Source organism: Orbicella faveolata, unplaced genomic scaffold (assembly GCF_042242905.1).
Source record: "Orbicella faveolata isolate gen_17 unplaced genomic scaffold, um_ofav_v1 contig_25, whole genome shotgun sequence".
NCBI classification, from domain to species: domain Eukaryota; kingdom Metazoa; phylum Cnidaria; class Anthozoa; order Scleractinia; family Merulinidae; genus Orbicella; species Orbicella faveolata.
The window spans coordinates 22,615,894-22,628,451 of NW_028301553.1; the positions used below are offsets into that span (position 1 = coordinate 22,615,894).

Sequence of the window (12,558 nt, forward strand, 5' to 3'; positions counted from 1 at the left end):
GGTCACTGTCCTGGCCCCTTGTTCCTTTTAGAAAATGGTCTTCCACTAACTCGCTCATTGGTAGAAGACAGGTTGAGAGCCATTCTTCTTTCTGCTGGTCTCCCTGGTGATTTTTCCAGCCACAGTTTTCGAATTGGGGCAGCCAAATCCGCAGCGAGGGCCGGTGTTCCAGACCACCTTATCCAGGTCTTAGGCCGGTGGAAAAGTGATGCTTAGAAACAATATATTAGAACCCCACCGGATCTTATAACTCGCGCAGCCAAATCATTGGTTGAATAGTTTGGTTAGTCTCGTTTAATTTAGTTGCATCTGTGAATTTTTCCCTCTTGCTTCCATAAGCGTATTTGCTCGTCGCTTAGTAGCCTGGTTTTTTTGTTTGTTTGTTTGTTAGTTAGTTTGCTTGTTTTTCTTGTTTTTTTTGGGGGGGGGCTGCTTTCTTTTTCAACGGGGGGCGTTAATTGCTTTTGCCCCATTGCTCTCCCACTGTTAGCATTTGCCTTGCTTGGAGGGGGTGCCTCCCCGCAGTTACGTACTTGGAGATTCATTGTTTGGAGGGTCGACCCCCATGGCTGCCTCCTCCCATCGGTCCTCCGTTTTATAAGTACTTACATCTCTCTTGGAGTTCCTTTATTTTTGGAGGTGACCCGTGGGAGGTTGCCATGGATCCCCCTGTTTATTTGCATTTTGCCCTCACTTGCTCATTGCCTGCTTTGCTGTCAATTGGCACCTACTTTCCATTTTGAATATTGCTTATCGACAAATTAGATGAGATTAGCAATAATCAGAGTTAACGGGGAGATCTGCTCTTGGCCAGCGGATGATCGCTTCGGACTTGCGTAGTTGTGCCGTTGCTGTGCAGTTTCTCCCTCGTGGTTTTGCTCTGCCTTGCCTTGTCGCTTTGCCTTTGGTGTGCCCCATCTTACCCGCCTCTTGATTCATGGAGAGCCCTTGTGTCTAGGTAAGTATACTTATTCTCCACTGAGAATTCAGTGTGACAGGTGCCAGGGGAAGATGACCCGTGGGAGGTTGCCATGGATACCCCCCTCTTTATTTGCAATATTGCCCACATTTGCTCATTGCCTGCTTTGCTGTCAATTGGCACCTACACTCAATTTTGAATATTCCTTATTGACATGTTAACATCCCTAAAAGACAAATGTGTTCCAAGTTGTCCTCGAACCCTAATCAGAAAACAGGAGGTAATTTTTATTGTATTACGTGGACGTTAACTTACCAACAGTGACGCTGACAGCATTGCCTCCTGTGCCAACTGTGTTTACAGGAACACAAGTGTACACTCCATCTGCTTCAACTGTGACATTAAACACACCTGAGGCACTTTTACCAACAGAGTTGCCATTAAAGTAGAAATGATACTCAGCTTCAGGACTGGCGTCTGTTTGGCAATTCAAAATCATAATACTGTCATGAAGTAATGTTGTGTTACTAGGAACTGTAGTGAGGGTTGTTGCATCAGGTGCATCTTGAAAAAGAAAAAACTAACCTTAAAAGACATCATTCATTAATCAATGTTAATGCATCTTGGGATATTTGTTAGATAGTAGTGTAGTCTCACTGGAAAATGCAAGAGTCGTGTTTTGGTCTGTGCAACTCGAACGCAAAAATATCCTGTAACTCGATCATTCAGATTGAAGATCAATAATCCGATAAACAAAATAGTTTCAATTAAATATACGGAGCTGTGTTTTCTTAGTTTAACAAGAGGTTCCACGTAGCCTATACTCATGTGCAAGAGAATACAAGTTATATAAAATAAATACGCAATGCGTACATAGTCATATATATATATATATATATATATATATATATATGTATATATCCTTACACATGTTGCTAAAAATGTACTGTTTCAATAATTAATACAAAACACAAGGTGTATTAGACTAACCAAGAAGCAGAAAAAGAAAAAGGAAAAAAAACGTAAACACACAAGTGTTTTATTACCTGACATTGCTCGTCACATTCTTCTTAACTTGACTAGAGCAATTTCAGTTCTCAAAGGACACAAACCTTGTACCAGAATAACTTTAAGTATATTACAGTCCTTTTTGCATTTTCTAAAAGCTAAAGATATAAAAAGTTGTCTGAAATAACACCAAAAACACTTTCTCATGGGAACTCGAGCAAGTAAATTTCAAAGTTCAGAGGAATTGTCAGGTAAAACACAGGTAAAATTTCATCATCAGTTTCACTTCAGCAGTACTTTCAAGTGTTTCATATATTACTTCAAAATTTATTTTCTACATTTGGTGCTGTTAGAAATGATTTCTTTTGAGGAGATATTTAAAAGAGTCGCACAGACGTTTCCAGTAACCTCGGTTAAAAGTTTTAGCCCACTTGTTACTTGAACTTTTGGTGGATTCCTTCTTAACACATAGGCTAGTATACAACAATAACTGAACTGAACAACTTTAATCTGCATTTGATAATGGTGACAAGATAACGCCGAAACGTCAAGTTATAGCACGCATTTTTCTTTCAAAATATTTTTTTTTGTAATCGAGTATCTATTGGGATTTGAGGGGCAAAAGAAACTTGAAACTTTTGTCCTGAAATCCTCGGAGGCATGCTGGAATATTCATATACGGTATATCGAACGTGACCTATTACCTGTTTTGTTGAATACGTCCATTTACACGAGCAGGAAGCATTTTTTGACCAAAAGGTTAAGTATACAGAGCACGTTCTTAGTAAATGATTCTTCTAAATATGTCCTTGAATCTCCAAAACCCTAATAAATTTGAGACTTGTCATATTGTCAGATAGCGTTTGACATAAACAATGGCTTACCTCCCCAGAAACACTTTCTTGCTGTTCATGTATGCTCACATGCCAGTTCAGAATCTTAACAACGAACTAAAGTACTGATAGGTACTTTCACATCGTATCAAATTGGGGAAAAAGCACAACGTTTGCGAAAAACAGCACCTTCTTGAAGAATCCAATATGGCGGACGGAGCTTCAAAGACCGTGGTAAACGTATGCTCGCATAAATTTGCATGCACAAATGTAACACCAAAACGGAGAAACGGAGCCCAATCCTTAACTCATGCGCCATACTGCGCATAAGTAAATAGGCAGTAGTGTAGTCCTATTGAGAAAATGCCAGAGTTGTTCTGTGCATCTCAAACACAAAAATAAAATGTAATTTGTCGTTTAGAACGCAACAGCAATGAGGATTATTAGGAAATTCATTAAAAAGGCGTATAAGCAAGATATTTCTAATTATAAAGGTGCTGTGTTTGTTTTGTCACAACTACGACAGCGCTCATTAGTTAATTCAACAATATTGATTTCTTTAAGCTCTTATACGGAGAAATCTTGTGAGGAAATGAATCATCCAGTAATACTCGGGATTATAGGAAGATTGTCGAGTGAAGGTAGTCAACTACAGAAAGAGGATAGCAATTATGTTGTACACTTACATAACACTGTAACAGTTATAACTTCTGTAAGTCCATCACCAAAGTCATTGAACGGAGTGCAACGATAATTCACTTGATTCACCCTTTCATTGAAAGACGTTGTGATCACCGAGACGTCACTGCCAGTTGTGTCATTAACAAAACTGTCCTGGTCTTTGTAGAATCGATACTTTGCAGGTGGGTTGGCCTTTGAGATGCACGTGATGCTGAAGGATGTATTAACTACAACTGACCTGTGACTCAAAGAAGTCCTCAGATTTGTGCCTATTGGACGATAGTCTAAAGTCAAAGAGAAAAAATGTAATTGTTACTTATGTACACGTAACTTATGCCATCCTGTAGAAATGTCATGTAGTTCAATTTTATATATTTGAAGTCAATTATACTGTGCGCAAGACTACAGTGTAATCAAAACACTAGATTGTAGCGTTTCGGCTCTGTGAAAATTTGAAAAGGGTTCTATGATCTTATGATGATATTAACCTCTCAACTCGACTAATGGACCTCAACATAGACAGGCTTAATTTTCGGTCAAGGGAAATAAAAACCAGTGCAAAAAGTAGATGGTTAGGAATAACCGAGTTCAGATAAGCAAGTCCAACCGCGTCTCCTCAGTTTTCTACCTAGACGTATGTGACATAGATCGAGGAGCGCTTTTTAGCACTAAAAAGTAAGAAACCAACGCAACAATTTGGAGTGCCTAATCTACAGAGTTCATGTAAATAAATAATAGTGGATTTATAGGGAGGATATGCACAAGCTCTGATCCCTTTAAAAGAATAGGTGGGTATTGCAGACAGAAATCTTCAAGTAGTGATTTTGTTAGAAACCATAGGTTGAATGGTCCCTATTTAAAAGCTTGGATAATGTATAAAGACAAACATTGGCTCACATGTAAAGGCAACACTTTAAAACACCCAAACTGGAAAATATTACATAAATACTCCCCAAAAATAACTAATGTGAAATGACGAGATTTTTTTCCTTTTGTGCGCTTGTTTCGTCCTGTCGATAGTTTGTCGTAAAGAGGGAAATCAAAAGGACTGCTTCGAAAGAATTACAAGGAGTACACTTATGGGGGTGCATAACACTCTAGCTTACTGTCATCTGATCTGTTGCTGTATTTTATAAGCATGCAAAAGTTTCAGAAAGATAATAATAATGTGTCGTGTCATAAAATAATCCTGCGAACTGCAAAACTATACAATAATTAAAATACCTACTATTTGATCATGGGTAAAGGTAAAGTCTGCATACGAACCTAGTAGCCCACCAGGTCGGAGCTTATCCCGGTTTCTGTAGCATGAAGCGACTAGGAGTATTTCTACTCCCCCCTAGATGGGACGCTCGTCCATCGCAGGGTTACCCCCAGCATTAAGTTCGCCGGTACCCATTTATACACCTGGGTGGAGAGAGGCACTGTGAGAGTAAAGTGTCTTGCCCCAGAACACAACGCAATGTCCCCGGCCAGGGCTCGAACCCGGACCGCTCGATCCGGAGACAAGCGCAGTAACCATAAGCCCGCCGCGCCTCCACACTATTTGATCATGACAAGAGTACGACTTTGTGTGAACCTGTCATTAAATTAAGCATCAGTGGGAATTTGAAGTTTTGGGGGATCTTGTGTCTTCTAAAGGGTCAGGACGTATTTAAAGGATAAATTGTTGAAAGCATCACTACTACTTCAATATAACTCTTAACGTCAAATAACTTGTGCTCCATAAATTTCTTGTTAAATCAAAATTTTTGTAGACCTACATTGAACGTTAATGAATGTAACAACACTGTCTGGACTCCCTACGCCATTGTCAGCAGTACACCTGTAGCCTCCTTCATCCTGTTTACCAGAGATGGTCAAAGGAAAGGACACAGAACTGTTGTCAGAAACTCTTGTCCAGGTAATATTTGGTGTTGGATTACCATCCGCTGTACATGCTAGAGTCACTGAGTCACTTTCATTCACTGTGTTATTGCTAGAGATGTTGATGACGGTCGGAGCATCTATGCCAGAGATAAAGACAATAAGGGTGATATCAAAAATATTAATAAATGTGAAGAATGATCATCGCAGTAAATTTTCCAATTTAAGCAATTGGAAAGAAGAAGCCTGAAAAAATCAGGGCTTCAACGGGATTCGAACCCGTGACCTCCGCGATACCGGTGCGATGCTCTACCAAATGAGCTATGAAGCCACACATTGGGAGCGAGGTCAATTAATTGAGTTCATATCTTCCCGTGAGGAGTGAAATGATGAGAAGTATATATGTGAAATAATTCACATTTAAACTGGGGTAGTAGATGAATGGGAAGAATGATCATCGCCCTGATTTTTGCAGGCTTCTTCTTTCCAATTGCTTAAATTGGAAAATTGACTGCGATGATCATTCTTCCCATTCATTTACTACCGCAGTTCAAATATCAATTATTTCATATATACATCACATCAAAAATATCAATACTCGCACAAATTATTTTAAACAATGTGCATCTTTTAAAATTGCTATTTGGAGAACTTGAGAGGATTTCAAATTTGATAATTACTCTTTCTCTGAATGACTTAAAGATAGAAACGTTGTAGACTAGTTTTACAGGTTACAAGCCGTGAGACCAGTGTTATCAAAAGGAAAAGGCAAGCAGAAAAAACTTTTATTAAACATCGTCATAATAATCACATAAAGAGAAACACTAGCGGAAAAGATAAATTATACGTCTGACAATTCACAAGCGTACCAAGGTTTCAGGAGAAACAACAAGATGGTAGGAGTAACGGTATATGAACGTTTTAAAGTATAAAGTGCTATGGAAGCTCTAAAATATGAAGAAACATCGAAAAGATAACACCACAGAGTAAGACCAAAAACGTTCAAATTTTCCAAAATATGGAAAGACGCCTGATCAAAACAGCCCAAAACTTAAGAACAGACCAAAATAAGAGAATAAACATCGATAAGAAAGGACTAATATATCATAACATAGGCCAAGAATAACGAAATAAACATATAGACTGGAAGTGCGAAAAACACTACTGCTGACAGGATGTAACGCAATGTACATGCAATAACTGGAGAAGCACTGGAAATACAAGCTGAGAAGGGTAGATCTATTTACAACGGAAAGCCAAAACAGGAAAACGAAAAGAATTGACAAAATAGTGAAATAAATCTGTCAGACTACAAAGTATCTGAACGAGATTCATATCTACCACAGTACGGACGGCCTGAAGTTGAGAATTTCTTTTTTTGTTCGGAGGGTACAAGTACAAAATCTTCTTTTTGGCAAGCAAAATATGGCTTTGTTTGTAGTATACCTACCTTGATAGGATATTCTTACATCCAAGAATCGTGGCAAAATATATTTTAATCTCCTTAATCTCAAATCTTGTATTGTTAGCGAAACACATTTTTATTACACTAGTAACTTACGACAGTTACGATTTACAGTAAACTAAGCTTGCTGAAGTTTAGTAACGCCAATGCATGTGGCTATGACATCTCCACCAGGCATTTAAATTACCTTTTCAATACGACCGTCTACGAGCTTAAACACCAATTCCTAAACGCGAGCCAACTAGGTGGGTTCTGAAGGTATGCTCTCCCAGAAAATCTTTGATTTCAATTCCTATTAAAGGGAGAGGGAAATTGCATACCGTCCTAAAGCTCACTCTTAAATCATGCATGATACAAAAGTAAGGCATGTACTCCACTTCGTTAAACTTTTAATAGACAAGAGATCAACAAATGTACAAATATTATGTGGTCAAGAGCTTTAGCCATCGTGTCAGTGGATGCATAGCATATTTGCCTGCAGTAGTTTAGTCTTTTCATGGGAACTGATTGTTCTCCAGTCTCAATTTCAATTCCTTCATGTTCGCGTTTTCCGTGTCAGCGCTGTTCCTGCCACTGAGTTTTTACTAAAGTCGGGTCGAAGAATGATTTGAAATTTACGTCGCTTCCTGCATTTTCGCCATGACATTAACATCCAGTTTACCACTATCAGTTTACATTCTTGTCTTCTTTACTAGGAATTTTATCTTTGTGGGAAAGCAGCCGCTCTACGATTAAAAATTCTAAATCAGTCGATGCATTTCGGACTTTAGTTTCCCGACAAGGTAAGTTATCCATTCCAGAAGAAGATCTGCGTAGTTCTTTAAGAAGTTTTTTTTTTTTTGTATTTATCTAAAGGTAAAGTCCCCAGCCCCTCCTCCAGCGCGGTCACTGCTGAAAAACTTTGGAAACTGTCGTCAGCCAACTAAAACAGTATTGAACTTAACGCTTTAGCAAAAGCGTTTGCAGGCTGCATTGCAATTGTAGCTAACTGCGTAATCACGCAAATGAGTTTATCCAACAGTTCTGACCCTTAGAAGTCAAGTGACGGTGAATTTCTTTGCTGAAGTAAATTACTTTCCTGAGCTGGCTTATATGATATTTTGGTAAAAACATACAACGTGGGATAGCTACAGATACTACATACTTACATAACACAGTCAGAGTTAACCCATCTCTAGGTCCATCACCAAAATCATTAAATGGAGTGCAGCTGTAGTTCACCTGCTTTCTTCTTTCACTCACTGAAGTTGCAATAACTGAGACATCACTTCCAGTTGTGTCATTAACAAAATTGTCCTGGTTTTTGTAGAATCGATACTTTGCAGGTGGGTTGGCCTTTGAGCTGCACGTGATGCTGAAGGATTTATTCAATACAACTGACCTGTCGCTCAAAGAAGTCCTCAGATTTGTGTCTATTGGATGATAGTCTAAACTCAGAGAGAAATAATCATGTAAGTATAACTTATGTTCATGTAACTTATGCCATCCTGTAGTTCAATTATATTTATTTAAAGTTTAACAGTAAGTGTACTGTCATTTCGGTTATTGAACCAAACTAAAAGGGAGAATAGTACAAACAAGACGCCAGGAGAATGATAGTAAAACGACAGAGAGGGAGAAAAAGAACGACTTATGTTTTTTAAGACCAACACAAATAAGCGTAGCAAAAACAGCTTTGGACAAAACTTTTAGAATGAAAAGAATGACGGTTTGTGACCCAAAAAACGGATCTGGCCGCGGGAAGACAGCTCACCCTTAAGCAGCCGCGTTATTAGGAGTAACGGAACATTCAACCAAAAAATTTGGTGAGCAAGCCGACCAGAAACATTATCACGAAACGACGCTTTTGGGACCTACTCATTAAAGGCCGTTGTTTTGGTTAGAGTGTGTAGTTTCGCTGATATCGTCACTCCATAAGTCCTTTTTCAAAGGTGCATGACAAAGATTTTGACATATTTAGCAGAAATATATAATAAGGCAACTTGTCATAAAGCTGCCTAAGAAGAATCTATATAAATGTTAACAAATATTAGGAATCTCCTCTTTACCCCTTTTTCGATAGGATTACATTCTGTTATCTATATTATGTTCCAGACATGACGACGTCAGTTTTGTTTCACTCCAGATAATATTCAAGTAAAACTGTTCCAACATTATTTTTTTCTGTAATTTATTCTAAACTGAGATTAAACTACCCACAACCAGTGGTAATCAGAAATCAAAATGTGTAAAACAAATTAGATTCTATTAAATTGAAATAGGTGTATGACAATATATTCTGGAGCTAAGGTAGGTCCGTAGAGAAAAATTTAGGTCGAGTTATTGAGCTTCAGGTCCCTCTTGATGTTCTTCACTTCAGTTTTGGCCAGGAAGCTACTAAATGGCTGATTTCTTAAACATGCACACGTAATCGATGCCGGATGAAAAAACATTCACCTGTACCTTAAAGAATAAAAAATGGGAAGAACGGAAGTGAAATGTTGTTGTTGTTGTTGTTTGTACCGTAGATCAATGCACTGAAAGTAAATTTTATCAAAAAAACAAAAAGTTATGTTAACTGCTATTTTTATTTTTATGTGTGGATTAAAAAAAACGTTTTACTCACTTTCAACAATAACGTAGACCACTTGGCTTGCTGGATTACCAATACCATCGTCAGCAGTACATCTGTAGCCTCCATCTTGTTTACCAGTGATGGTTAAAGGAAAGGACACAGGACTGTTGTCAGAAACTCTTGTCCAGGCAATGCTTGGTGTTGGCATACCTTTTGCTGAACAGTTGAGTGTCACTTCCTCATTTTCATTCACTGTTTGGTTTCCTGAGATATGAGTGATGTCTGCTGGGTCTAACAGGACAATGTACTGAGGGTTCATCTTATTAAAGGGTAAAGTTATTTTTATTAATTATTTACTTAGTTAATAATCAGCTCTTATTAACCGAGGAGGAGGTCTGTATGGGGGAATCTTGACCGAGGTCGTGAGTACAGACCGAACGCAGTGAGGTCTGTACACACGACCGAGGTCAAGATTCTCCCATACAGACCTACATGTACTAAGCTCGGTTAATAAAATGTTTATTATATGGCAAACAAGAACAATTTAATTCGTTTAATGTAACTGGTTTGTGTTAACTGACATTTTGATTGCAAACGGCGATGAGCAAAGTTTGCTCGTCCTCTTTAATTTTTTTGTATCAGGCTTCTTATTGTTAGAAGAAAATGGACATTAATGATTTTGCATTTTAGCTTGCAATGCTTTCACTGCAAAACATTACGGGTCCAGATGCCGGTCTAGATGGGAAAACCTAGACCGCTTTCAACATCGATTTCAGCCAATCATATTGGTAAATTTGTTAGTACCCAGTCCTTGTGAGACAGAGCCAGATAACAACACTATTTGTAATTTTTGTTTCCACATAAGCCAAAATATGAAAAACATCATTTTTGGAGGTTTTGGGACAAAGGGACGTTAATTCTCTCGCATAACAGAAATGCCGAGAGATTTGGTTAATACTTATTTTCACAGTCTGCCGTTGAGAAACACAAGACAATAGAGAGTTTATGTTCAATTCGGGGTATAACACTCAATCCACTCATTGCTTACATAAAGGACAATGCTTGATGCTATTGCTTGCGTGGAGCTAAGTGTTTGATATCTACGCTTAGATGATCAAGGAGGTCTCAGCCATTGTTTACACCTGAAATAACAGTCTAAATAGATCTAAGGAAAGCTAAAGATACTGGTAAGGATAGTCATGGTTTCCTTCATCGATGTTTCACTTCCAACACTCAAAAACGATTATAATTTCAAATCGATGTCAAAAGTAATAGTTTTCACATCTTCGTCGTGGAGATTCATTTGTCCCTCTCCTTTTAAATAAAATCATTCGTAGGCGGAAGGATCAAAGAAGTGACAATGAGAGGGAGAGAGACATAATAAGAACCATAAGTTCGGCGGACGAGTAGGACTTGGAGCTCAGCTTTTCAATTCTAGTGCTTGCGCTTTCAATAACACCAATCTCGTACATATAGTCCATCGTTCAGCTGGCCAACAACAACGGGGAGGTGTGAAAGATTTGAAAACATAACTGGATTGAAATTTGAAGCAGTATGTACTCAATCTTGACGATTTCCAGAATCTTTGTTAGATGAATGCTACCTCTTTTTTTCAGTTGATGCCATAATAGTGGTATCAGATAAATGCCCAGTCATTGGTAAACAACTTAGGACAACTTTTGTGACACAAACCGTTACCAAAGCAACAGCACAACACATCTTACACCCTTAATTTTAGCTTTAAATGCTTGAAACTCAAAAACGAGTCCGGTAAGCTCGTTTTGTATTAACTAAAGGTTGTTATAGATCGTACTTTTCCGTGGTGACTTGTAAAAAAACAATGAAAGGTAGCGAAACAGGGCGCTACCTTACTATAAGAGGTCTACTAACTCCTTCCCCTTAAGGACAGCGACTAATTAGTGCAAAGGTCTTTTCCGCGATTTAGGACTAGGTGGAAAACGAATATTATAACAAGAGTTATTGCAATTAAAAAAAAAATGATGGGTAAGCGCGCATTTATCAGAGATGATGGTTTTAAAGGCGAAAAATATATGTTTTAATTCAAAAATATTCCAAGAAAAAGTTGCAAAATTGTGGCAGTAGACAAGTTTCTTTGTGTCTCATAGAATTAGTTGTAGATTTATAAATAACCCGGGAAATAATGATGAAGTCTAAATCTGGTGAATGTTTCTGGATAACCAGATAAATGTTATTATGACAACAGTCGAACGTAATTTTGAAGACTACATTTTAACGTTGCGTGATTTGTCTTTTCTTGAAAGTTAGTTAGCTCTGTTACTGTATTTTACTTTCCTAAATAAAGGAGTAGAAACCTGACTCCTTCTAGAATTTCTCACGTATTTGGCTAAAAGCCTTATGCGTAGGACTATTTTTAGTATAGTGCATAAGCTCGCCTCTGATTAAGGCTTTCTTGTCCCTCGCGGGATAAAAACACTCCAAAGGAATGTATGTGGATTAAAGAAAACCAACTACATGTATTTTAATTAATGGCACAAGAATCCTACTGTAAATTCTTACCTGTGACCTCAACTCGTATGTTGTATGCCCAGAAATCCCCATCCACTACCAGCTTGCACTGAAAAGTAGCATTCTCCTGTTCAGTCACCTTGTTTATTGTCAAACTGGAAAACTGACTCGTGCTGTAAATGCTGAAAAGATCTCTGTATTTGCTACTGGGGTTTCCAGAAGGGCCCGGACTGATTACAAGTCCAATGTCATCCTGACTGCTGCCATCACCAATGGAAAACGTGGTCAGTGTTAATGATTGACCGGGTAGCAATGTGTAATTCCACCTTAGAAGCACATTAGTACTTCCATTCCGCACTAGAAAAACAGCAGTTTGAATGTCAGCTAGGCTAGTCCCCGCGTTAGTTTGATTCCAAGCTGGAGGAGGAGCTGTCCACATCAAAATAGCCTCTACAAGAAATTGTACGTTTCAGTGTTAGTATTTGACCTTTATTGATACAAAAGTATGATGCATGATTTAAGCTAGATAATTTCAAGGGTTCGTACGTTGTTCTTGGCTTATTTATCAAATGTGAAACGCCATTATATCCTCTCGGGAATCGCATGGGAGGGAGTTCTTTGTAATGTTTATGTAAAAGCGCTATATTTGTTACATATTCCAAGAATCGAGTAGAACTTAAGATCTTGGGGTCCAACAGTAATCCCCTTTCGATACAATCTATCATTCCTTGTGAAATCAAAATGA

At 38.2% G+C, this 12,558-nt stretch overlaps 1 protein-coding gene across 1 annotated transcript; it reads right to left on the bottom strand.

The window, feature by feature from the left end:
- Positions 1 to 2: 2 nt before the first annotated feature.
- On the bottom strand, positions 3 to 12,259 carry LOC149109495 (Fc receptor-like protein 5). The gene is made up of 7 exons (XM_089293722.1): positions 11,865 to 12,259; positions 9,378 to 9,617; positions 7,921 to 8,199; positions 5,205 to 5,447; positions 3,447 to 3,725; positions 1,235 to 1,483; positions 3 to 211 (listed from the first exon to the last, which is right to left on the bottom strand). Exons 1-7 carry the CDS (start codon positions 12,250 to 12,252, stop codon positions 3 to 5), a joined length of 1,887 nt encoding a protein of 628 aa, XP_089149848.1. The 5' UTR covers positions 12,253 to 12,259.
- Between the last annotated feature and the right edge of the window lie 299 nt (positions 12,260 to 12,558).